Here is a 27,973-nt window from a genome sequence, read left to right on the forward strand (position 1 = left end):
GTCCGCACCAACTCGCCAACAACTAACCCAGACCCAACCCTTGCCCTATCTCTGCAATCACACATATTTATTCCACTATCCCTCCTTACACCAATGGGCAATTTACCATGGCCACTCTATCTAACTTGCACCATCTTTTGGACTGTGGGAGGAAACACACACATGGAGAATATGCAAACTCTACCCAGTCACCCAAGGCTGGAATTGAACCCAAATCTCTGGCGCTATGAGGCAGCAGTGTCACCCTGCCGCTCAAAAAGACATACTCCAAAGGTCAGAACTGGAAAGGTTCAGCTGCTGCTGGGTTCTGAGGACGGTGCGCCTTTAAGAGCCTTGGCCAATGGCTGGCAGAAAGTCTGATGGATTGGCGCGGCGATCGATTGCAGTGGCTGTCGCGGTCACGTGGCGGCGGAAGCTCTGTGACGGCGCTGAGGGGCTCAGCGGCCGGTGCGCAGGCGTGGAGAGGGGAAGCGGCCGGTGCGCAGGCGTGGAGAGGCGAGCAGGCGTCCGGCATCCAAGATGGCGCAGGTGCAGGCCAGGTTCTACACGGAGGACAGGAGGTAGGTTCACCCAGGCCGGCCCGGTTACACAGCACGGCCCTACCGCCAACCGGGCCCGCACTGCAGCGGCTAGGAAAACATACACCGGGCCGGTCAGCCCATTTAAACCGGGCTTTGTATTAAACTCTTTCCCCTCACGTGTGGGGTGCACGTTAGCACAGGGAATGCTACCTGGTCACCACTGGCTTCATAAAGAATCCAACCAGGACCTTCCTGGTCTGCATGGCTGGACATCAGATTACAACATCCATGCAGTCTTTTAGTTGACATGCGTGAGCAGTAGGTAAAGATGCTGTTAACACATATATTTATACAGCATAGAGAAATAGCTTAAAGTTAAGTAGACTGGATATAGTCAGGCACATTGATAACCCACATTTATGGAAACAACTGTGAGTTTAGTCACAAACATAGGACATAAGGTTCGATGCTGCTGACACAGCAATAGTTAGGGATAATAAAAAGACTGCCTGTGATGTGGAGATAACATCAGAAGTGTGATGTGCAGTGACGCATACACCACATCCTGAAGGAATGTAAGAGGCCCAAGTTACAAAAAGCAAATGGTCTGCAAGATGTGTTGTTTTTACAACTAAGCATAAAAGGGGGGGAAAGGTCACTGAGATAGTCGGGACAGCAGTGATTAAGTTGGCAAAGGATTGATTACCGCCAGTCTGAACTGGACATGTAACAGTGTTGGATAAGATGGATGAGTTTGCTAATGCACTCTTGTGATAACAGGAGACATTGTTAGATGAGGAGTAGAGGGGATGGCACCTTGAGCCAATAGGGGAATTACAACACATAGATGGGACAGGGACCACCAATTAGGAGAGAACATCACATTGCAAAGCCATTATAATGCTTGTAAAAAAAAGTATAAAATGTGCTGCAAATTTATGTAAGGTGTGCCTATTTTGTTGGACACCCGGTCTTGCAAGAACGTTAAATAAAAAATCTTGCTCCTTCAGAACTTGACTAAATTGTTTGACTGTGAGCTGCGTTTCTCACACGTTAAGCTGATCTTTCTCTTCGCCCTAACTGTGACTGTAACATTATGTCCTCCGCTCTGTCTTCGCCTTCTCCCCTGTGTACTCTGTGAATGGTATGTTTTGTCTGCACGGTGCGCAAGAAACAACACTGCTCACTGTATCCCAATGCACACGACAATCAATCAAATCAGCTGTGCTGTGTCATGAAATGAAGGAATCCAAAGGATTTCCCCTCTTGATGAGCTCTTTGTCTCAAAATGATGCTCTGGGAAGATGCCACATGGAAACTAGGCACTATCACATTGGGTGTGAAGACTCTTTCCTCTGTTACCATAGGGACAGTAGGCAGCAAGATTCTGCTGCCAGAACCCGGTCCACCACAGTCTCTTTCCCTCCAGCCCAGGTGGTGTCTCACTCTTGAAGGTCCTCTTTAAATTTATAATTGCCGAATCTTCTTTGGGCAGCCCTGTCTTCTTCTCCTGTCAGGTGGTGTCTGTTTTCACTACCATTCTGGTACATCTGGAGACAAAATAATATCCTGTCAACCTCTGTGTTATGATGATCCGCAGGCTTCTGACTAGCCATCTGAAGCACTAGATGGGCGAAGAGGCAAAGAAAAAGTGCTTGAGTAAAGAAACAAACAAAATAAATTGTATGGAAGCTTTAGTTTAACTGCTGTGCTTTTACTGAGTCTAGTTGATTTGGTCATTTTAATCCCTGTAGGCAGTTCTCCAGCCTCGTCCCCCTTTTATTCTTTGCCTTTTTTTTTGTATCTCTTGTAAGTTCTTGAGATTGATACTGTTTCTTGTATTTGGCTTGAGGGTTGTTCCCATTATTTTCTGTGAATCAACGCTTGGGAGCTTGCACTATTCCTGCTTCTTTTGCAATGTCCTACACACTCCACTAGGGAATGTTCACATAACAACAATTAAACAATTCTAATCTTTTTATTGCTGTCTTGTGAATATTCCTAGTGGAGCGTATCAGGATGTTGTAGTCAAATCCATGGTATTTCATTGAAAGTACTTCACAACACAAGTTGTTATAGAGTCATTGAGGTCTATAGCATGGAAACAGGCGCTATTGCTCAACTTGCCCGTGCTGCCCAATTTTTATCATTAAGCTAGTGTCAATTGCCTGTGTTTGGCCCATATCCCTCTGTAACAATCATACCCATGTAACTATCTAAATGCTTTTTAAAAGACAAAATTGTACCCGCCTCTACTACTATCTCTAGCAACTTGTTCCACTCAACCCTCTGTGAAAAAATTGCCCCTCTAGACCCCTTTGTATCTCTCCCCTCTCACCCACTAGTTTTAGACTACCCTACCATTGGGAAAAGATGTTGACTGTCTAGTTTATCTATGCCCCTCATTATTTCATAGACGTCTGTAAGATCACCCCTAAGCCTTCTACGCTCCGGGGTGAAAAATCCCACTCAATCCAGCCTCTCCTTTATAACCAAAACCATCAGATCCTGGTGGCATCCTAGTAAATCTTTTCTGCTCTGTTTCTAGTTTAATAATAACCTTTCTATAATAGAGTGAGACAGTATTCCATGTGTGGCCTTACCTGTGTCTTGTACAACTTGCGCCCCAACTCCTGTCCTCAATGTTCTGAGACCGAGCATGTCAAATGCCTTCACCACCCTCTTCCCCTGTGACTCCACTTTCAAAAAGCTATGAACTTGTACCCCTAGATCTCTTTGATCTGTAACTCTCCCCAACGCCCAGCCATTAACTGAGTAAGTCCTGCACTGGTTCATTGTACTAAAATGCATTGCTTTGCATTTATGTAAATTAAACTCCATCTGCCATTCATCAGCCCACTGGCCCAATTGATTAAGATCCTGTTGCAATCCTAGAAAACGTTCTTCACTGTCCACTATTCCATCAATCTTGGTGTCATCTGCAAAATTACTCACCTTGCTTCCTAAATTCCCATCCAAAACATTAATGTAAATGATAAATAACAGTGGACTCAGCACCAATCCCTGAGGCACACTGCTAGCCAGAGGCCTCCTGTTTGGAAAAACAACCTTCTACAACTATCCTCTGTCTTCTGTCGTCAAGCCAATTTTGTATCCAGTTGGCTACTTCACCCTGGATCCCATGAGATTTAACCTTATGCAACAACCTACCCTGTGGTACCTTGTCAGAGGCCTTGCTAAAGTCCAATGGACAATGTTGACTGGACTGTCCTCATCTGCCTTCTTGGATGCCCCATCAAGAAACTTGATCAAATTCAAGAGACATGATTTTCCAGTCACAAAGCCATGCTGACTATCCTAATCAGTGCTTGCCTCTCTAAATGCTTGTAGATCTTGTCTCTCAGAATACCTTCCAACAACTTACCCACAACAGACATTAGGCTCCCTGATCTGATATTCCCAGGCTTTTCTCTGCCCTGCAGCTCTTCTTAAACAAAGGCACAACATTTGCTACCCTCCAATCGACAACCTGTGGCTGTCGATGATTCACTTATCGCCACTAGGGAACTTGCTATTTCCTCCCTAACCTCCCACAACCTTCTGGCATATACTTAATCAGGTCCCAGGGATTTAAGTCTTCCAGCACCACCACCTCGGTAATGTGTACATTCCTCATGACGTCACTATTTATTTCCCCAAGTTCCCTAATATCTGTGCCTTTCTCGACAGTGAATACTAATGAGAAATATTCACTTTGGATCTTACCCATCTGTTGTGGATCCACATGTAGATGACTTTGTTGATCTTTAAGAGGTCCTTTTTTTTCTCTAGTTTTTTGCCCTTTATACATTTGTAGATGCTCATTGAATTCTCTTTTGCCTTATCTACCAAAGCAATCTTGTGTCCACTTTTTGCCCTCCTGATTTCTCACTTAACTCTACTCTGACACCTTCTATACCCTTCAAGGGATCAACTTGATCGTAGCTACCTATGCCATATTGTTTGGTCTATTAACACAATCAACCAGCTATGCCTATGTAATTGGCTTTGTTTAAGATTCTTGTTTGGGACTGGAGTATGTTGCTTTCAAACTTAATATGTGTTGATGGGATTTTCAAGGTGGCTGGTACTGTCAGGAATCTCAGACAAAAAAGACTCATGAAGCCAGTGTCTTAGTTTAAAGACATAACTTTTATTTAACCAGCAGCTGCTAGGAGAAATCACCAAAGGGTCAAATCATCAAGAGTCTGAGATAGAGCAGCTATACCTCTCCAATGAGTTCTGATGTATGCAATTTAAAACTGATCAATTATAGGTTTTCTTATCAACTATTCCCACTTTTCATTAGTTTTAAATCAATCATCTTCAATACACACTAATCAACAATAATACCTGTCATATATCTGGTATTATATTGGTATTATATCAATAACAACCTTACCTTCGGGCATAATGGCATTTCATTAGTCCATAGAATCTAGAAGCTAACTCCTGTCCTGGCTGATCCAACTTCCTGTATCCCACAGCAACCAGAGATGCTGGCCCAAAGTTCAAATGAATGCTCCCATAAGGTCACTGCTAAACCAGATTAATACATGGCTCCACGTCTAGGCATTCATCCATCTGATCTGGACAGTGAATAAACCATATTCATGTAATACGATTAAGTGTTCTAAATGTTCTCCCTGTCTGAAACTTTACTGCTAAATCTTGTATATTCTTAAGGTCTAAATATTTCCTTGGCATATGGCTTTGCCCTAATGCCTTTTACCATGATTCTTCGCAGCAAATTGCTCTTGGCTGGAATGAACAATATACCTTAAAAATACATTCAAAATATCAGCATATATGTTTTAAAATCATAATCATTTGTCTAAATCTCTTACGACATCTCGTGTAAACTGCTTTCTTGTTGGCTCATAAGCTTCATTCCCCATTGGCCTCGGGCGGGATCGTACAAACCTCGGGTGGACGTGCCAGTGTTTAGCAAGAACAAAGGCAAAGACTGATCACATTAAAATGGCAAAGATTGTCTGGAAGATTAATTTGCTGAATATTTTCAGTTTCCTGGAACAATATGTGGTGGAACCAACTACTGTTAAAGCCAGTTTAGACGTTGTCTTGTGCAATAAGAGGGGGAAAATGAAAAACCTTATCGTGAAAGATCCACTGGGAAATGTGATCATAATAAAGTGAATTGAATATTAATTTTGAAAATGAGCTATTCCTGTCCCAAACAAAAATGTTCAACTTAAAACAAAAATAGTAATATGGGTATGAGAAGGGAGTTGGCAAAGATTGATTGAGGAAAGAGATGAAAATAATGGGAATTGGAAAAGCTGTGGAAAACATTTAAAGAAACAATTCAAAATATTCAACAAATGCAAAAATTCTGCAGGAAAAATCCTTCTGTGGCTCATGAATGAAGTTAATGAGAGTATCAAGTTAAAAGTAGAAGCTTATATAACAAAGCATAGCAGTTAGCCTGCGAATAGGGAGCGTTTTGGAAACCAGCACAGTTGATGAAAGTGGAAAAATTAGACATGAGAGTAAAGTAACCATAAGTCTAAGAATAGATCTTAAGAGTGTTGTATGCAGGGTGCACTAGGATCCTGCAGATTCCTCTCAACCAATGTGTTTGTTCAATAAGTTTTATCCAGGTGTTTCAGCAAGTTACTGGCAAAAAACTACGAACACGAGTAAGTTCAACTAATGCGACTTTATTTCAGACAATTTTAAGAAAGGATAACACACTTTAATTCTAAAAATTCTTACTCTAACAACCTGCCATAACTGCCCATTTCACTAGAATATGAATACTTCCCAGATCTTGATTCCTTGTCGATTCACTGGTTCTGATTGCTTGATTCCTGCAGCCTATTAGTGTCAATAAATCTCTGGTCTTTGGTGTCAGTGTCTCTGTCTCTCTCGGCATAGAAGGCAAGCTGCTCATGTCTTCACTCTGTCCAGCCATGCTTCGGGATAGATTGCTGATGTCCTGATGCCTACATGTCTCGTTTTTTGGGTCAGAATATGCATTTGCTCTTTTGTTCGTATTGATTTTGTCTGATGCAATACCTAAAGGTGCTTGTTTCATCAAAGAGGATCTGATTATTTCCTAAATGTATTCAGGTGAGTTCCTGACTATTGCTTCATCAAGTTCTTTTCATATCTGCGACTGTATTTTATGCATTCCTGGCTTCTATTATTTTATCAATTCGCTGTAGGGGCTAATGGGGGTAGGCCTGCTTCTGTGTCTTATGTCTTCAGTATTAGAGAGTTCCCAGCATGCTGTGGTGTATTGGCGAACTTTCTGCTGATCTGTTTCATATAATTCTTAGAGCTGCTACATGAGCTTATACAGGTATATACAAGGGAGGAGAGTAGCTAAAGTAAATGTTAGTCCCTAAGAAATAGGGACAGAATAAATTGTTAAGGAAAATCATAGAGTAAGTAAAAAAAAATCCCATTTCCAATGGCTGAAGCACAGCTGTAAAGTCATTGGTAGAAGAGACATAGGAAAAACATTTCACATACCCAGTGATTAAGATTTGTTGTCTGATAATGGCAGTAGATACAGTTTTCAAAACAGAATTGTTTATGTACTTGGAGAATTAAATTGCAGGACTTTGGGAAAAGCGTTGGATTATTCTTTGAAATAACTGCTGTAGACTTAATGGACTGAATGACTTCCTTCTTGTACTTTACTGTCTATAATTCTATGAAGTGCCTTAACAATTAGGAGGGGGTGAAAGTGATGAATGGAAATATTCCCTCTGCTTCTAGCTTCTGACTCAGTCCAAACATTTGTACTAGTGACACACCTACTATCTTGGTTGCAGTGGGTACATGATATCAGGACCATAAAGTGGAACAAGAATTTCAATGATAATATATTAAAAAACTGTCTTTGTAACACTGAAAAATGTGTTTCTGTACATAGGTATGAAGTGGATGACGTACCATTCTCTGTGCCTGCTTCATCTGAAGTTAATGACCTCAGCAAAGTTATCAATAAGCTACTGGAAGCAAAACATGGTGAGCTTATACCATTTGTGAGAGCCAGATAATTGATCCAGCTGGCACTTGTTAACATAAACCAGGTTATGATTCAAAATGTTCTTCCATTAAATAAATCTTCTGGGAACTGCATGAATTCCAGATTCAAATCTAACCCAAGTGTATGGCATGTATGGGTCCTTGTGACCAGAATCCTGGGTTTGAGTTCATAGCACAACACTGCCCAGATTGCAATGATGGATATAGTGAAAAATGCAAGGATTGACCTTGATCCAGTATGTGGTACTCTTTTAATGTTAGCACTTTACCTTCAGTCCTCAATACTTTGAGTGTTATTGTCTCTTTGAATGTAGTACTAAGGAAGAATTGTAGTTTATGATGAGTAGTCTGGTGTTCAGTGACATGTTTTAAGGGTAGGGGCATGTTATATATATCTATTTTTGTTTTGTATATGAAGTGACTGATAGATGTAAGTCTTGTTCTTGCAGCTAATCACAAGCATGCAGACTTTGATTTCCTTATTAAGGGCCAATTCCTACGGCTAGCATTGGGTAAGCACATGGAACTGGAAAATATTTCAACGGTAAGTCACCACAAACTTACTTTCATGAAAATTAATTAATGCAGTGCTCTCCATCTCTTGGGTTAAGAGAATTCAGCATGTACTTTTTTTTGGAAAACAGCAGCATAAAGTGTAGCTGATCAGTAACCAAATTAAAGAGAGAGCATAAATTTTTTTTTATTCCATACCAGGAAGAAGTGGTTGAGATCGAATATGTGGAAAGATACAGTGCCCCTCAGCCAGAAGAATGCTTGTTCCATGATGATTGGGTCAGTGCAGTGGAGGTGCAGGGAGAATGGTAAGAATGGTTTGATGTGGGGCACCTGCAAATGGTGGAAACGTGATGTGGAAACCCTGTTGCTGAAAATATAAATGGCATTTTTGATGAGAGTGAGAGCCAGTGATTATTCATTAGCCACCAGGGCATAAAACTTTATGGAGCAGCTTGGTTATTTATAATTTCCTTGTTGAAACTTTTCAATGTTTCCATTGGTGTTCAGTCTGGTTTGAATAATGAATGGTCCCTGATCTAACTACCTATAACATCTAACACAATAGACTTGTGAAACAGCAACAGTAGGGAATTTCACATTTTTTAGTGCCACTTGAGCTAAATTCCATCAAGTTATCCAATGTTGATATAAATGTTCTTGAATTGGTGACAATTCTTCACCTTTTGCCTATCGCCTTTCTGTTCATACCTGCCTGAACTCTAGAAACTAATGAGCAGCACGCTGGCACAGTGGTTAGTAATGTTGCCTCACAGCACCATGGCTCTGAAGTAGTCAATTCCAGCCTCAGGTGACTGTGTGGAGTTTGCACGTTCTCTCCATGTCTGTGGATTTTCTCCAGGTGTTCCGGTTTCCTCCCACGTTCCAAAGATGTGCGGGTTGGGTTCATTGGTCAGGGGGATTAGCAGAGTAAATATGTGGAGTTGCAGGGGTTGAGCTTTAATAGGATTGTTGTCAGTGTAGGCTGAATGGGCTGAATTGCACTGTAGAGATTCTATCACTCTAATCCTGGACTCGGTTCCTTAAAAGATTTATGAAAATGTGTAGGGTGAGAAGTGAGCTGTATTTACATTGGCATGACTGAGTAAAGCAACTGTATATGTCAAAACCATTCAATATCCCCTTGTATATTTTAAAGCATATAAATTTATTAAGCATGATAAAAGCAGAATATGCTATACTTACTCAGCAGGCCTGGTCATTTCTGAAAAACAGAGTTAATGCTTCAGGTCAGTGATCCCTTTGGTTCTGGAACATTAATTTTTTTTTCTCCACAGAAACTGTCAGACCTGCTTGTCATTTCCAGCATTTTTTTGTGATTTCAGACTCCCAGCATCTGCATAACTGCTCGTAGAAGTTTGTCAAGCTTTTTTGCTTGGAAGTTGTGTCCTTCATCAGCTCATTATCTGGCTTTGAATCCTGCAAGAAGTCTCACAACACCAGGTTCAAATCCAACAAGTTTATTTGGTAGCAAATGCCACTACCAAATAAACTTGTTGGACTTTAACCTGGTATAGTGAGACTTCTTACTGTGTTTACCCCAGTCCAACGCCAGCATCTCCACATTTTGAGTACTGCAGCAGTGTTCAAGATTTGACATGGTTATTTTATGCTTTTTCAGGATTCTCTCAGGATCATATGATAAAATTGCTCACATTTGGACTTTAGATGGTCGACCACTCATGGCTCTTTCTGGACACACTGAAGTAGTCAAAGATGTAGCATGGATCAAGAGAGGTAAATCTTTTGATAATTTAAATCAAAATAACTACAACCAAGCTTTGGCTAAGTGGGTTTAATTTTTTAAAGAACCAGAATTTGCAGATTTTCTGTATCTATATCATTCAGTAACTTGCAAGATTGTATTTTATACTATTAGAGGAAATTTTACAAATGTTTTTAATGGAAGTCTGTTGTGGCAGTAATAGATGTTGCAGTGTAAACTGCTTGAATGCATTGTCTAATTGGCTAATAATGGTAGTTCTATTAAGCCTTGTCTGATTTGTATAATGTTTATTTGTATAATCATCTAATTTTGAAATTCAGCACGGGAACATCTAAGGAGCTGTCATTAATGTATGATTTGTGATATCTTTCAAAATAAAATATCACCTTAGCATTGGAGTTCGATTTCTCATACTGTTGCATCAGTCACTCTGGTTCCCTTGATGTTTTAAGAACAAAGTTTTTTTTTGAGATTTGTAATGTTTTGCGTTTCGGGTCTAAGGAGTTCACACAAGAGTTCCTTTCTTAATATACACTTTGAATATTAAGAGAGTAATGTAATCCATACTTTAGTAAGTTGTTATTTGGAAAAATAACATGCTGAATCTACGCAGTTTGAGTTTCATTCCCAAAGACAGTTCTGTTTTGACCTTGTTGACGTCCTGCTTTTGCAACATATGATAGCTCAGATTTTGTTGTAATGAGAGTGAACAGTGACAATTTCTGTACTTTGTAAAACATCTGCATCCATATCCACACATAGGCAGTTAAATGCAGAAATTCAGAAGTTGCTATTAATGATTACCTGCTCCAATGATTACCACTGTTGAAATCTTTGCTCGTGGAAATCAACTTGAATTGAAATGAACTTCCACCTTTTCTGCTGCTGTTCTTACTCTTGAACTAAGTGGCTTGCTAAGCCACTTCAGAAGGCAGTTAAGAGTCAACCACATTGCTATGGATCTGGAGTCTCATGTAGGCCAGATTAGATAAAGACAGATTTCCTTCCTAAAGGACATAAGAGAATCAGATGGGTTTTTACTGCAATCAGTGATAGTTTCATGGTTGCAATCACCTGTTTCTGGAATTCAATTTGAAACATGCTATAATTGATAACAGTAATGTGCCTTCTTTCCCTGCTTAAGAGTTGGTCACATGTTCACAATTCTTCAGTAAAATGTGTTTGTGCTATCATGTGCTATCTGTTTGCGTTATGAACGTAATGTATGGCTTTATTTAACTAAGTTTTGTTTCTGTTAGCTGGTCCCTGCAACCTGCTGCTCAGTGCCTCTCAAGATCAGAGTGTTATTTTGTGGGAATGGAACTCTGAAAAGAACAAAGTGAAAGCATTGCACTGCTGTCGAGGACATGCAGCCAGTGTAGAATCAATTGCTGTGGACAACACCAAAACCAAAGTGAGTTACTTAATTTTGAGATTTTAGTTGTATGTATAAATAATTTTGGGCAATTATTTATTTAGATCTACAGATTAACACTCCTGACTGGTTTAGTAGTTTAGGTAATCCTATTTCAGGGTACCATAAAAACCCAGCAGATTGGGGAAAACAGACTAAACCAAAAAAGTGATACATGTATATAATCTGTTGTGCAACAAATTGAGAAACTCTGGTATCCTTGTTACAGTGTGTTCTGTTTATTTGTTTTTTTTTCCTCTGCCTGTTGTTGGTGTTAATGACAATCAAGTTATCTGCTCTTAGATGTTTAGCAGTGTTGTTCTCAGAAGCTTGTTAGGATGTGCTCCAGAAGATTTGGGGATTGACTTTCTTAGATTCCACCACGTCCCTCCATTTTGCCTAATATTGTGACTTCAGATGAAGAATTGGGAAATTGTCAGCATCAAGTTGTACAAGAGTCAAAATGTTCTAATGACAAGGCAGTGCGGCACCAGGGAAGGCAAGAATGGGAAGCAAATCCTGCAGTCTGAATCTAACTGTCTCATGAGACATCCTGCCCCATTTGTCAAAAGATGTGTGGGCCTAGAATCAGCCTGTTCAGTGACATGAAGACCCATGCTGCAAACTTGTGACCCTGAGCAGATGTTATCTTTGAATCAAGGGACAACCAGCAGTGATCGCCCCATTGCTAACTCCCAAATGTTTCAATTCATTTCACTGTCAGTTTTTTTTAAATGTGCAGAACATTATGTCAAAGGCTATTTGTGAGACCTGCTGAAAAGCAATTCATAATGGCCATTCAGTACAGCTGTTCTTAATCCTTATCAGGTTGTTCAACCATGTTATTGTTATGCCTCGTCTATTCCTCCTCCGATGAATATGTGCATGTCCACAAGTATTTTAGAAGGTTAAATGAGAGGTCTAACAGCTTTGTACTACTGTTGTCTTTTCATGTATTGGTTCTTATAGCTTTGTTTAAAAACTTACTGACCTCATCTAAGAATAATGATCTCTCATGCCTGGGTTTTCATGAAAATGAACTTCCAGTTTAAAAAAAATGACCTTGCAACACTAACCCATTCCTTTAACTATTCCAAGTTTCAGACAATTGTCATATAAGCTGAGAAACAGGAATACATTATATAGTCCCAGAAGCTTGTTCTGGCATTTGATGAGATGGTTTCTGTATGACCATACCCCATGTACATTTATTTGCCCCATATTTCTTAATATCTTTGGTTGCAATAATCTCAGTTTTAAAATTAAGAATTGACCTAGCATTCAATGGGGAGGCAGTGGGGCTGCGGTATTGTTGCTGAGCTTGTAATCCAGAGACACGGGGTAATGCTCTGGGGACCTGGGCTGTAATCTCGCTATGTCTGATGGTGAAATTTGAATTCAGAGACAAAGGTAAGTACAGCACAGGAACAGGCCCTTCGGCCCTCCAAGTCTGTACCAATCATGATACCCTAATTAAAAAACAATCTTAGTCGGTCCATATCACGCTATTCCTCCATATTCACATACCCATCAAGATGCCTCTTAAATGTTGCTAATGTGCCTGCTTCAACCACGTCCTCTGGTAGCACATTCCAGGCAGCCACCACTCTGTGTGAAAAACTTCCCCTGCTCATCTCCCTTAGACTTTTCCCCTCTCATCTGAACCTGGGCCGCTTGTGATTGACACTTCCACCCTTGGAAAAAGCCACTGACTATCGATGCTGTCTGAGCCTCTCATAATTTTGTAGACCTTTACCAGGTCTTCCCTCAGCCTCCACCTTTCCAGTGAAAACAATCCTAGTTTATTCAACCTTTCCTCATAGCCGATATCCTCGAGACCAGGCAACATTGAGGTGAACTTGCTTTGCACTCTCTCGAAAGCCTCCATGTCCTTTTGATAACGTGGAAATAAAAGTCTAATGATGACAATGAAACCATTATTGATTGTTGTAAAAACCAAACTGGTTCACTAATATCCTGTAGGAAATCGATTGTGCTTACCTGCTCTGACCTATGTGCGACTCCAGTCGTGGAAGTGTGGTTGACTCTTCTTGGGACTGGTAATAAATGCTGGCTGAGCCAGCCACACCCACATTCCATGAATGAAAAAAGCTTGCCGTTTGTGGAGGACAGTTCTAACCTTATACCACCCTTGTATGAAAAATGTTACCAGCTTTGCTCCTGAAATGCCAAGCTCAATTTTTTGAGTATATCACCTAGACTCCCCATCCAGCAGAAACCAAGGAGCTGTTCTTTTGGGATGGGCTGTATCTGAGTAGGAATGGGACTATGTAAGAATAAAAAGAGTGATCATGAGGATTTTAAACTTATAAATGGGGAGGGAGAGTACTCAGGTGGAAAAATAACAGAAATAGTAGTTTGTTGCTCTCTTCCCTTTTGTTTTTAGTCAGAAATGGTGCCTTAGGCACGACAAATAATTAAATCAAACCTGGGACATTCCTAGATGTATGCTCACTACTCATCAATTAAACTCATTGAAATCCTGGATTAGAGATAATCCAGTTTCAGTTTTGATTGTTAATGTGAGTTAATTTGCCATCTGAGTGACTGACATTTTCATTTCCAAAGCTAATTTGAATATGTTTTAATTCATTCAGTACCAATATATTGCTATGCAAGGTGTTGGATCCCATCAGTCAAGAACCAGTACTTTTATTTTCCTTTATGGGGTGACTTGCCATATAATCAAGTAAATTGTTCTTATTAGTTAAAATTAGGACTCATAAGTAATTCGGAATAATAACAATAGCATAAATTGAGGATTGATTAATGGCAGGTTGTACCTAGTGGAGTGCCGCAAGGATCAAATGCTTTGACCTCGCTTATTTATAAGCTAATATCAGTGGCTTGAATGAGGAAGTGAAATGTTATGTGTTCAAGCTAGCTGATGATGCAAAACTACTGTTCAAAAGGTGTGAGACTACTGAGTGTTGTATTCAGAGAGATTTGGGTATTTTTGTACACAAATCACAGGACATAGCATTGATCAAGTTGATCTACTGAGTGTTGGAGCAGGTCCGAGGAGCTTTATGACCAATTCCTATTTCTTATGTTTTTTCTGTGGAATGGGGGCAGTGTTGGTCGTTGACACTTTAGTCAGTGACTTTTTGCCAGAGGCCCGGAAACAATGCAAAATGTGAAGTCACAAATGTTATTAAAACCTCCTTTTCAAATCACTGGTTATACTTCAGCTGGAGTATTGTATGCAATTCTGGACAGCATCCTTTAAGAAGGATGTCCAAGGCTTGGGGATGGTGGAGTGGACGTTTATTGGGCTAATGCAAAGGCTGAGGGAGCTCAGTTATGTGGAGAGATTGGAGAAACTGCAAGTAGGCTTATGCTAACACTGCAATGAAGTTACTGTGAAAATCCCCTAGTCATCATACTCTGGCATTTGTTCAGGTACACCAAGGTAGAATTTAACATAACCAATGCACCTAACTAGTACATGTTTCAGACCATGGGAGGAAACTGGAGGAAACACACGCAGACATAGGGAGAACATGCAGATTCCGCACAGACAGTAACCCAAGCCGGAAATCAAACCCCGGTTCCTGGTGCTAAGGCAGCAGTGCTAATCACTGTGCTGCACCAATTTGATTTATTGTCACATGTATTGGTGTATGGTGAAAAGTATTGTTTCTTGTGTGGTCTACCGACAAAGCCATACTGTACATAGAGCATGTAGGGGAGAAGGTTGTATCTTTTTCCAGATGGAAGAGGGTATGTCTGGGGTGCGTGAGATCTTTGATTTTGCTGGCTGCTTTTCTAAGACAGTGGCAAGTGTAGACAGAATCAATGGATGGGAGACTAGTTTGCATGATGGTCTGGACTTCGTTCACAGCCATTTGTTGTTTCTTGTGGCCTTGGTCAGGGCAGGAGCCATACCAAGCTGTGATACATCTGAAAAGGATGCTTTCTATGGGGCATCTCTAAAAGTAGGTGAGAATCAAATGCAAATTCCCTTAGGCTGTTGAGAAAGTAGAGATGCTGGTGAGTTTTCTTAACTATAGCATTGGGAAAGTTAAGAGAGGTGTTCAGAATTACAAAGGGTTTTTTTAATGGCAAAACTATTCCATTTGGCAAGTGGGCTACGTAACCAAAGAGCGTAAGTTTAAAGTAAGAGAGAATGAGAGAAATTTGCTCACACAGATGATTGTTAAGTTTTGAAACATGCTACCTGAAAGTGTGACAGAATTAGATTTCCCGTATCTTGTAGAGGGAATTCGAAATGTACTTAGAGGACTAAATTTACAGGGTTATGAGGAAAAAGCTGGGTATGGGAGTCATTGGGATAGCTCATTTGAAAAAATAGTCCATGTACAGTGGCTGAATTGCCTCCTGTATTGTACAAATTTATGATTAGCTCATGATGTTCCAACTACTCATGTTTAGTTTAGATTTGCAGAGTATCCATGTTTCCACATGCCTTACTGACATATTTTCTGCTTAGTTTTGCAGTGGTTCGTGGGACAAGATGATAAAGATTTGGTCAACAGGTAATGGAGAATGCTGCCTATTGGGTTTGGTTTCCTTTCACTAAATATTTGTCTGCAAGATCCCACATCTAAAACCCAGCTCCTGTACTGCCACTTCCTTTCATTCAGTCATTCCTGAACAATTGCAAGGTCCAAATTGTCAATCAATAGCTTCTCTTAAAAAAGGGTCAAATGTTAGGGTTGTTTCAACATTTTTTTGGTTTCATCAGTTAATTGTATAATACCTTGTAGTGTCTTTTTTGAAGAATTACCTCCATAGTGCATTTTAGACACCAGACAATTTTATTGTGTCAAAGCAAATGCAACTATCTGATCCATCATTGCCAAGCTGCTCATGATGTTCATAGAATTATAGAATCCCTACAGTACAGAAGGAGGCCACTGGGCCATCAAGTCTGCACAGATCACAATCCCACCCAGGCCCTATTTCCGTAACCCCTCATAATTACCCTGCTAATCCCCCAACACTAGGGTTAGTGTAGCATGGCTGTTCAACCAACCCGCGCATCTTTGTTCTGGCAATGTGTAGCCTTTAACATTTGCACGTTGGTATAATGTTGAGATTTAGATGTCAGTTGTACATTTGATTAATTCAATGTTAGTTGTACTGACAGCGCAAAGTAAGGACGTCCCAGATTTGGACATCATTATATCTCTGTGCTTTTCCCTGTCTTGTGTCTTAGGGCCGTGCACCATATCCTGGATAAGTGACGTATTTGTGTGCCTACATTAGTGTCACTCAAACTTGCTATCATAAAGCTCAAGATGACCTTTTCCTCTGCTTTCTGTTGTTTCACTTTGTTACAGCACCCTGTGTAAGAAGTTACCATGTGGGAGAGTTGCATGTGTAAGTCTTGATTCTGCCACTGCGCTGTGCTAACCATGACTTTTTCAAAACCTCAGTTTTTGAACTATTTTTTATTTTATTAGTCCCCAATGAGGATGAAGAAATGGTGGATGAGTCTGAATCCAGACCAAGGAAAAAACAGAAGACTGAACAACTGGGATTAACAAGAGTAAGCAGTTCGTTTATATTGTAAATTTTTGAGAGGGAATGGAAATGATCAGACATTTACATAAAGTGATGTCTTAATAGTGCATACTATGTCCTTACCCAGAATCTAAAAACAGTAGTGAGATTGATGTATCAGGTGAAGCAGTTCAGTGATGCTTCTTGACTTGAGTTCCTATTTTAATCATACTGCTAGCAGGAAGTGACAGGTATAGGTCAGGATTTCCACAGATGATGGAGTTTCCAAGGCAATTGAAAGTCTCATTGTTACAATGTACAGTAAATGTTCCTGTATTTCTCATGTTAGAGTCCCCCCTGTATAGAAATTGTCTGTTGGATGGTCTGCTTGAAATCATCACAAGTTGGAAATCTAGATTGCATTTTTGGTCCACTTTACAAAAGGAAAATGACTTTATTGGGTTCTGTGGGTTAAATTTATTGATACAGCTATTAGATTGGTTCAATCATAGCACAAGCTTCTGTGACAAACTTTCACTCTGGAAACAGTGCACTAAAAAAAATTTGTAATTTCCTTAAAATGTCTGGAATCAGTAGCTTTTAAGGATGTTTGAAAGGATCTTAAAGGAGTTTGCATCAATTGTAAAGGAGTCAAATAAATATTGATCCCTGATACTTGGCAACTTTTCACTTCCTTTTGGAAGGAAATTAGAATGAAAGCTGGCAGGCAGACACAAGAAAGAGCTAGAGTGGAGGGGAGAGCAGAGATGGCACAAAGGAACTGTTGGTGTTTAATATAGTTAATTGGGACAGAAACTGAAGACAGGGTTAGAGTAAGGATTATGAATTGGACAATCTTGTAGCTGCTGCTTTAGTGGAGTAAAGGAGTCTCTGGGGAATCTGTTGCCATTGCAGTTGTCATGAAGCTAAGGGGGGTTGCACAGGAGTGTTTGGGTGAAGACTATGCAGGTTACTCTGACAAAATATGGCTGCTGGAGAATATAACTTGAGGGCCTAATACACTGAGTGGGGAAAGTGAGGGATCCTATGTACCAGAGGCCAAGTTAGAGAACTTTGAAACTGCATGTTGTGTCTGCAGGGAGTGACTTTGGTGTTTGTGGTTGAGTAAGACGTATCTTTATTGAATCGCCTATAAAAAGTGAAATCTTACTTCCTTATTTGAAGTACCATTTTCTTGTTAATTCATATTTAATTTGTATTAGTTCTGATTCGACTTAAAGTTACCAAAACTGAAAGATTGTTAGTAGTTTCTTTTCATTGGGTTATTTTGGTTTACAGCTCCCCAGTGGGGATCATAACATTTTCAACAAAAGTTAAACATTTGCTGTGTTGCTTCAGGTGAGTAAAAGCAAGTATTGAAGCAGGAACTCGCTTTGTACATTTCAAAAGTACAGTTTTGCTTTTTGCACTCAGTGAAGTTGGCCTGACGTTTGGGACTTGTTTTGGTACTACTTCAGTATGATCCTACGTAAATATTCAAAATCCTCAATATTTGCCGGCCAAATGTTTAACCAATTTTAACACAAGACTTGGAGGTTTTGAGATTAATTTGGTGCTTCCTTGTCATTTCATCTGATGTATAGATTTATATAAAATTGTCATAGTCCCAGATGTCTATAGGCTGCTTTTCATTTTGAAGGGGAGAGCTGGCGGATGGTGATTTAACCTGAGGATTACCTCACCTGAGGCAAGAGGCAAAGTTGAGAAGGCCCATGAATAACCTCAGTCAGTACAGCAATTGAACCTATGTGCTCTGCATCACTAATTAACTGTCTAGCTAACTGAGCTAAACCTGATAAAGATATATTAAAAAATGTATTAGCATTGTTTGAGCAGGCTTTCACATTTACCTTTTTCATTCACTGGCATCTTTAGTTTTAAACTTAATCACAAATGTTTTTAAAGATTCGCTGCTCAGCTGATAACTGAAGAAAGTTCACAGCTACTGTGGTTGCCAGCTTTCTTGCAGTCAGCATGCACTTTGTTTATCATTTTTATTTAAAGCAGGTGAATCTGAATTGAAGTCACAGTGAACCGAAGCTGTGCTGCCTTGATGTTGGTAACTTCAGCTTCTCACTTCTGATTAAAACTAAATATTTGGGAGTATGATTCATGCTGGGAGGAGCTATTGGGGATGTGACTTTTTTTTAATTTGCAGAGGACAGGATCCTTTTGGGAGTTTATATGTTTGCAATTGCGTTTTTGTAAAATTGAATATCTTTTAAACAGAACTTGTTGCTCAATGATCCGTGACTAAGAGGCACCACGAGTGTTAACTTTGATATTCTGTTCCACAGACTCCTATGATGACACTGTCTGGTCACAACGAAGCAGTTTCTTCAGTCTTGTGGTCTGATACAGAGGAACTCTGTAGTGCATCTTGGGATCATACCATAAAGATCTGGGATGCTGAAACTGGAGCCCAGAAATGTACTCTGGTGAGTTGGTAATCTTATAAGAATTCCAAAACAACACTTCCCAGTTGTACAAAAGTAAAACGCTAAAGATGCTGGAAATCTTAAATAAAAATAGAAAGTGCTGGACAAGTCTTGTAAAATCTCTGCAGTGAGAAACAGTTATGATTTGGGTTTCTGACCTTTCATCAATGGCCTGAAACATTAACTCTGTGGATCTTCCATATATGCTGCCCTACCTGTTAAGTATTTCCACATTTTCTGTTTTTACTTCCTAATTTTGCTTATGATTTAAAGTTGCCATTTATGTAAAACTTTGAAATATGAAACCTTATCCAAATAGCCGTTCATTACTTGTGAATCGTGATGGTGTGTGTTACTATGAAATGGCTATTATTTCTCTTTTCCTAATTGGTGCTTGGCACTGAATCTTTCCAACAGCACGTGATTTATTTTTGCATTTTAAGAGTGCAATCAGAACCTACTAACACATTATTCTAGGTAAACTTTACTTTTCTAGAAAGTACTGTATGTAGGCCTCTTTTTGTTCAATGTTCTTCTCATCTTCACTCACATTCTCTCACGATCACTCTGATCTGTGAAAAAGCTGTTTTCTTTTGGTCTAAATATCTGATTGACGTGATAGCAGACCTTTGTTTATCTACCTGTGTGTTTTAGACTATCAAAGCAGATTGAACAGATTATCTATTTTATGGTATAACAGTCTAATCACATCTGGTATTTGCAACTAAAATATTTCTTCAAAATGACTTGTATTATTTCATGCTATCTGAAACAGGAGATTTCCTTAGGTCTTAGCTTTCTACTGCTTTCTTTCTCTATAGAGTGGGAACAAAGTATTTAATTGCATCTCTTATTCACCATTGTGCAAAAGGCTGGCATCAGGCAGCACCGACAGGCACATCAGACTGTGGGACCCACGTTCAAAAGGTAATTTCAAAATGTTTTATGCTTTCTCATACAAGACAGTGACACTTTAACGATCCTGTTAGCTCCACAGAACCATTGACAGGTTACAGCATAGAAAGAAGCCATTGTGTTTGTAGTATCCTAAAAAGAAAAAGTTGTAAAACTAGTTGTCCATTCTAATCCCATCATACAGCACCATAGCCTTGTAGGTTACAGCACTTTAAGTACACTCTGGTTTCTCTTGATCCTATAAATAGGTACAGATCCAGATTCCACGTGAAGGTTTCTGCCTCCACCGCCAGACCAAGCAATAAATTGCATATACCCACCACTCTCTGGTTTCTTCTCATATTCCCTCGACTCCTTTTTACAATGACTTTAGCTCTGTGTCCCTGGTAATTGACCTCAGCACTGGGGCAAATAAGGCGCCCTATCTCTCTCAATTCCTCAGAATTTTGTACACCTTAATCAGTTTACTCCTCAGTTAAGAAAAACAACCCCAACTTTCCAGCTGCAATCTTCAAGCTCTGACAACATGCTTATAAATCTTCTCTTGTGCTCCATTCTGTTAGTTTATCCCTTAAATATTCCTTGCCTACAGTGTGAATGCAGCTGAGTTATTTAGTCCAGTAATGGATGCATTGCTATGTCATAGCTTAAATACAGTGTTTTTTTTAGTGTAGCCTAGTATGGATTTCTCTGATCAGCAAAGATAGATTCTCAGTGTCTACCCTATAAAGTCCTTTCAAAATCTTGTACGTTTCAGTGAGATGACCTCTCATTCTTCTAAACTCCAGAGAATGGGGACTCAATTTATTCAACCTGTCATACTCTCATCCCAAGGACCAGTGAGCCTTCGTTTTACTGCCTCAAATGTTGGTATATTCTTCCTTAAACATAGAAACCAAAACTGTACACTGTATTCCAGATGTGGCCCATCAAAGTCCTCTATAATTGTAGCAAGGCTAAGATATTCCTGTACAATTCCCTTGCAATAATGATCAACATGCCATTTGCCTTTCTAATTGCTTTCTGTATCTGCATGCCAACTTTGTGTTCCTTGAATGAGAATTCCCAAGTTAGTCTCAATATTTATATTTACACCTTGCACAACACATTCAGCTTTTCTATTCCTTTACAATTCCTGCTGATGTTAATACTGGACAAGTCAAATCCCAGAGTGAGCCCTGGCTTGATAGGTCCTTGTTTTTTTTAGGACCATGGAGACAAGTTACTGAACAGATTCATAGACTTTTACTGATGAACTTTTAACAAAGAATTACATTAAGCAAGTGGCAAAAAATGAAACTATACTACATAAACGAAAAGGTTGGAAAGATATCAATATAAACTCAAGAAAATGACGCAAACTTACGCCATTCCTTTAATCCCAACAATACTTTTACAGGTATGATAATCCAGTGAAGAAGCCTTCTTGCACTGTCCCAGTTGCAAATGGTTTTCTTCTGGCGGGTTTGACTAGATAATTTTTCCTCAGCTGGTATCTCTTCCTGAGACACCCAAAACTGCACTTGTTACCTTCACTGTCACTGCAACTGAAAAGCATTCACTAATTCCATAAACTCATTCTCAGCAGCCTTGCAGTATTTCTTACCTGAGAGTTTAGAACTCCTGCCTTCATGTTTTGACATTGTAGACGGGGTTTCTTCTCGAGGCTATGAGTATCTACTAAAGCTAATACAAAAACTCAAAATGCAGTGTACTGATTTTGACAGTGTGACTTTATTTAAACAAACGATTGAATGGGAGAATCTGAGGAAGCCCTGCACTCAAGGTATAGAATGTGGGCAGCCGGATATCAGTCTGAAGAACAATGTCCCTGTGAATGCAATTATACATTTCTAAAATCATATTGCCTACTTTCCAGTGGGCATTATCCAGTAAACATTAATATAAATCATTCATAATCATCCAGTTATTAACTCTAGCCAATAACAAAACACATCATGACCTAATGGGGTTTCATTTATTATTATATTACTGACGCTGCCTCCCTTCTGCTGTCCAGCAATATGGGATTCTGGACAGTGAAATGATTCCCACTGAATTGAACCCACTGAGAAATGCTTCATGTCTGCTCGACACTGCATTATCTCTTGGAGTTGTATGACGGCATTTATAAGGCCAGCATTGGGAGCCATCTTGTTCCTGATCACTGCTGATAGCATCACTGCTTTCAGTGGAACTATTGTTCCTTCCCTCTCCCTGTTTTTATCACTGACTGAAGTTTCAGAAAATGTAACCAAAAGTAAAACATATACATCTTGTAAATTCAAAATACATATTTTAAATGAGAAGTATTTGTTAACCATACAGAGCTGTCCTCTATAGCAACAGCCTTTGCTGGCTTACATTCCCATAATCCAAGATCATTCATTCTGAAGTTAGTATTGTGTTAATGTTCCTAAATCTATGGTTCTGTGTTTATTTAGCCTAATTTGCCCCCCTATACTAGATATACACACACAACTTTTCTGTCTTTTTCTGTGTCTACGTGCGTCACTGGACCCCTGTCACTAGACGAGAAGTATTTACTGATGTGTTCTTTTCCCAAAATCACTAAGTTACTAACACTTTGTAACTCCTCTCTTCACTTTGTGGATTGTAAAACCACATTAACATCGCATGTTATACAAACAAGTCCAGAAAACCTGACCTTTTTGCTAGGACGCCCTCCACAAAACTGAAAATAAAACTGAATGAAACTGCAATTAAGCCCCACCTTTCTCAACAAATATAAATATAAATTACACTTAAAATTATACATCGTTCCTAATAATCCTTGCAAACGATTGACCTCACACTTACCCACGTTATACTCCATCTGTCATCATGTTACTCACTAGCTAACCTCTCTGTATCTCATTTGTAGCCTGTGTGTCCCCCTCACAACTTACATTTTCACCTAGCTTTGTATTGTCATTGAATTTGAGATACATTATTCTGTTCTATCTCTTCTTCTAAGTCATTAATATAGATTTAAATATCTGAGGTCTGATTACCGATTCTCACAATATAGTCATAGTCTGCCAACTTGAAAACGCTCCATTTATGCATTCTCTTTTTTGCCTCTCAGCAATCCAACTAATCACTTTCCCCCACTCTTTCAATGGCAAGGTATGAAAATTCAGTGAAGGGGAAAGCAAGCAAGTGGGGGCTATATAACTAATATAGTGAACCTGATTACGTCATTGGTTAGAGATGGTGAAACATAAAATCACAATCTTGCCGGCAAGATTCACAATTTGCCGGTTTCGCCAGATCCTGCCGGCAGTTTTGCGCGCGGAGAGTGCAGGTTCAAGATCCTGTCCAGTGTCTCCAAATATAGACAAAGACAACTCTTGAAGCGGCTGCCTAATTCATTAAGGTCACTAAGACTCTACAAATCCATGTCTTGGCACAGTATTGCCATCAGGCTATCTAAACGATTGTTTTCTATCCGCATTAATTAATTAATTCTCTATACTATGTAGAGAAAGTGCCTTTCTTGTTTTGGGCAAAATAAACTGGAAAGGGTTAGTAATGGCATTATGTATAATTACTTTCTCTTCTCTCTCTCCCCCAGATGGATCTCTAGTGCTGCTCTCCCTAACTTCTCACAATGGATGGGTAACGGCAGTCAAATGGTCACCCATACATGAGAATCAGTTGATTTCAGGCTCTTTTGACAAATTGGTCAAGCTCTGGGATGTAAGAAGGTACCTTGAGAATTAATTTTGTTTGTAGCAGGGCACAGAGTCACAGAAGCTACAGCGAACTTTCAAAAGTTATTTCTGCCAAATCAAAATGCAGTCATCCCCATAACCATTTCCTCCATCACCATTTCGCCAGTAGAACTAGTTTAGATTAAGCCTCAGTTTTACCAGACAAGTATAGTTTCTTCTTTAATTCATTCATGGGACACGGGCATCGCTGGCTGGCCAGCATTTATTGCCCATCCCTAATTGCTCTTGGAGGGTAATTGAGAGTCAACCATATTGCTGTGGCTCTGGAGTCACACGAGGGCCAGACCGGGTAAGGGCGGCAGATTTCCTTCCCTAAAGGATATTAGTGAACCAGGTGCGTTTTTCCAACAATCACAGTGGCAGCAAGAAAACCAGTCTCCAGAATGTGAAACCATGATAATGAACATCTTGGTTCTATTGTGGAGGTCACAGCGAGTTTCACAAGTGAACATGAGTATATGGCCTTGATTAAAATTACTTAACACTGTTCTGGAAAGTTTTCCCCAATTAGTATCAGTCTCCCAAAAGACCTAGTAGGTAGAGTCCAGGGAATAAATAGTCAATCAATATGACAGGCACCTGATGGTTGGTTATTTTGTCACGGAACAGTGATGAGAAATACCTTTACCAAGAGTCCCTTCCCAGCAGGATTAAGTATATCCCTCAGCACCAGAATCAGCAGTCATCAATACAGCTTCCACTAATGCTGCTGTTCTTCCTGCTCCAAAGCTTAAAAAGAGATAAAGCTTTCTTTCCATTTTTGTGGAGAGTCAGGAGTGTGCACTGAGCAATCGAACTGCTTTCTATGTTAGTGTGGAGAGTCATCACAAGTTAAAACTGGCTCTCTTCTTGAGAGGAGACTTTTGTACACTGCAAGAAGTGGTCTCCAAACCTGCGACTGGATTAAAGTTGTCTGATTCAGTAAACGCCGGGAGTAGGTACATGGATGCTGGACACCTGGTGGGTGGCACAGCAGTTAGCACCACTGTGTCTCAGCACCAGGAACCCGGGTTTGATTCCCAGCTTGGGTCACTGTCACTGTGGAGTTTGCACATTCTCCCTGTGTCTGCATGGGTTTCCTCCGGGTGCTCTGGTTTCCTCCCACAATCCGAAAGACTTGCTGGTTAGATGCGTTGGCCATGCTGAATTCTGCCTCAGTGTACCCAAACAGATGCAGGTGTGTGGCGACTAAGGGATTTTCACAGTCACTTAATTGCAGTATTAACATAAGCCTCCTTGTGATATTAATAAATGAACTTAAAAAAAGCTTTGCAATCTTGAATAAGTACCAATATAAAAGTGGTTTTAAAAATGGGAAAATGGCTGGTCTGGATCAAGTTGCTAATGTTCTGAATCCCAGTTAATTCATTGTTTGAGCCCACTGATTGCTGATAAATTACTTCTATCTTTTCTGTTTTAGTTCTAAGGCTCCCTTATATGATATGAATGCACATGAAGACCGAGTACTCTGTGTAGACTGGGCAGAGAATGGGGTAAGCATTTGTCACATTTGGCTGCCTTGGCATATAATTTATTTCATTTTTATGCATTGTACTGGTGTGAAGAAAAGTTAATGGATTAGCGCTTATCATTTTTTTGATGTTTGTAAATATCTTCAGCCTTTCTGACTAAATGTGGTAGATACCAAAATAAAACTTTATTTTATTATTATTGCTCTTACCTACTTAAGTGTGATTTGAGTAATGCATTGAAACAAATTGCCACAGAAACCCACATTTTTCCTTATTACTTTCCTCATGTCCAATTGAATGTTAACTTGCAAACCTGAGGTGCCTTCATCTGTGGTGAATTGCAGAGAAACTGTCGTTCTGTCAAACTGATGGAATGATAGTTCCCAGGCAATAGAAATTTGTTTCTGGTGGATTTGGGTCTGTTGTTTATTGGTGAGAGCTTACAGCAGTAGTTAGCGCACTAAGTAACCATAAAAAATGACTGTGGGATCATAGAATATTATAGTGTAAAAAACAGCCCATTAAGTTCAATATATTTTTTCTCAGTAGGTCACATGAAGTTAAAGCCACTCTGCTTTAACAATGTCACAGGTGGGATCAACGTAATTCACTGATCAGAAAATATTTGTCTTTTTTCGAGGCCATTCTAGTGTCACGGTGAATTGGGGAGATCCAAAGATTTTTAGAAAAAAATGGCATGAATTTGGGAAAGGTTTGAAGATAAAAATGGAGTAGGAGAGTTTATAACCCACAGGAGACTTAGCTGAGTTTTGAAGTGTTATTCACTGGAGGAGATATACTAGAGTGGTGGACAGTGAAGATTGCAAAGGGGATAAGAACATGTGATCTTGTCGTGCGGGTTTGCATTACTGCTTCTAGAGTAGATTGCTGAATAAATATTAAAAAGAGAGGTAATGCCAGTTGCCATCTGATGAAGGCTCTTCACTCCTGAAATTGATCTTGTGCCCTTGTATTATGATCTGAAATTGCATTAAAGAATAAAAACAAACTGAGTAATTACGCAGAAAAGGCTCAGTGGCTTATGAAGATCTTGAGAGGTGGAAAGATAACTTATAATATCAGAATATTATAGTGGGGAGACAAAGTAATTTTTTTCTTTGATCTTTTCAGTTGCTGTTAAGTGGTGGAGCAGACAACAAATTATTCTCATTCAGATATTTGACTCCCACTTCTGGTGACGGAGCATGAGAGAGAATCCCAATTTGTGAAATGATGGAAGACCAAAACCCCACCAGAGTACACCATCGGCTTCATTGAAGTTCATCAGACCTTTCTTGCAATTTTTCTGAAACCACCGTCAAAAAATTGAATAAGATCTGTTCGCCTGCCGTGACTGTCCTGAGTTCTGATCTCATTCTGTCAGTGCTAGCCTTAAAAGAGTCAGTGTTTTAATGTTTGAACGTTGTTTCAGTATGATCATTGGCATTGGGATTTAACCTTGGCTATGAAGGGCTCGAGTGCATTTCAGCGAGGGTCAGGAGGGCCCAGGTGAGAGAGTTTACTGCTGCTATAGGTTTTTTGATCATCTGTAATAATACTGATTCTAATTTTTTAAAAAGTTTGTGCTGGAGTTTCTAATTTTGTACTAAAAATCTCAAATCTGTCCATGTCAATAACCATTCTAAATGTTAAAGATGCCATGGTTGATTTAATTCCTTTAGACCCATTTACATTGTTTCCTCCAAATTTTTACATTGATGTCACCATCAAGACAATATGATCCAAGCATTCACCATTATCTCCTGCAATCTTGTTAATCCCTCCTGACGTGAACCAGGAGCTGAGCGCATTTTTGGGCCGGTCTGGATGATATAAACAAATTACTGCTCGCAGCAGGTTTTTAGCCTGGTTGTACGCCAGTTAAATGTTTGGGGATTTTCTTTTCTTGGATACGTGTCATTTCAGAGAATATGTCTATTTTCCTTAAATTCATAATAAAATTATAGAATCAGAGAATTGTTCCAAAACAGGAGGAGGCCATTGTGCACCTGCACTAATTCTCTGAATGAGCAGTCCCTTGCCTTTTCCACTAATCCTATGCATTCTTCTTTTTCAAATAGTGGTCTGTCCTTTTGGAATGCCTCAATTGTACTGGCTTCACCACACTGTCAGGCAGTGCATTCAAGAACTCAACCATTGTTGTGTGAAAATGTTTTTCCCCATGTCGCTTTTGCTTATTTTGTCAATTATTTTAAATGTGTGCCCTCATATACGTCCATGAGTGGGAACAGTTTATCCCTATCTACTCTGTCCCGATCTCTCAGCATTTGATCCAAGTAAAATAGTCCCAACTTTTCCAATCAACCTTCCATTACTGAGGTTCCTCCTTAGCACGAACCACGCATGTGAATTTTTTTCTGCACTCTCTCTCTGGTCTTTTTACATCCTTAAGTGTGGTGCAAGAACAACTGCAGTGCTCCAGCTGAGGCTGAACTAATGTTTTGTGTAAATTCAACATAATCTCCTTGTTAATAAAGTCAAGGATACGGTTTGCTGTCTCAACCTGCTCTACGATATTCAACACACTTGTATACCAGGTGCTCCTGCATCTGCAGCCCCTTCAGAGACCAAGTCTGTTAACAACTTTGTATTAAAATAACCATAGGAGGTTATTGTTTTGCCCATTCTTATTATGTAATAAAAACTTTAATGACCTAGCTTAAA

General features: G+C 39.6%; 1 protein-coding gene across 1 annotated transcript; it reads left to right on the forward strand.

Annotated features, from left to right (window-relative positions):
* The first annotated feature begins 485 nt into the window (after positions 1–485).
* On the forward strand, positions 486–27,973 carry wdr12 (WD repeat domain 12). The gene is made up of 13 exons (XM_080198374.1): positions 486–560; positions 7,426–7,520; positions 7,991–8,085; positions 8,256–8,362; positions 9,697–9,812; positions 11,061–11,215; positions 15,690–15,735; positions 16,666–16,751; positions 19,024–19,164; positions 19,986–20,091; positions 23,657–23,789; positions 25,237–25,309; positions 26,420–27,973. The coding sequence occupies exons 1-13, from the start codon at positions 520–522 to the stop codon at positions 26,495–26,497; spliced, it is 1,272 nt and encodes a 423-aa protein (XP_080054500.1). The 5' UTR covers positions 486–519; the 3' UTR covers positions 26,498–27,973.

This window comes from Carcharhinus amblyrhynchos, chromosome 11, assembly GCF_965287045.1.
Source record: "Carcharhinus amblyrhynchos chromosome 11, sCarAmb.v2.hapA, whole genome shotgun sequence".
In the NCBI taxonomy this organism is placed as follows: domain Eukaryota; kingdom Metazoa; phylum Chordata; class Chondrichthyes; order Carcharhiniformes; family Carcharhinidae; genus Carcharhinus; species Carcharhinus amblyrhynchos.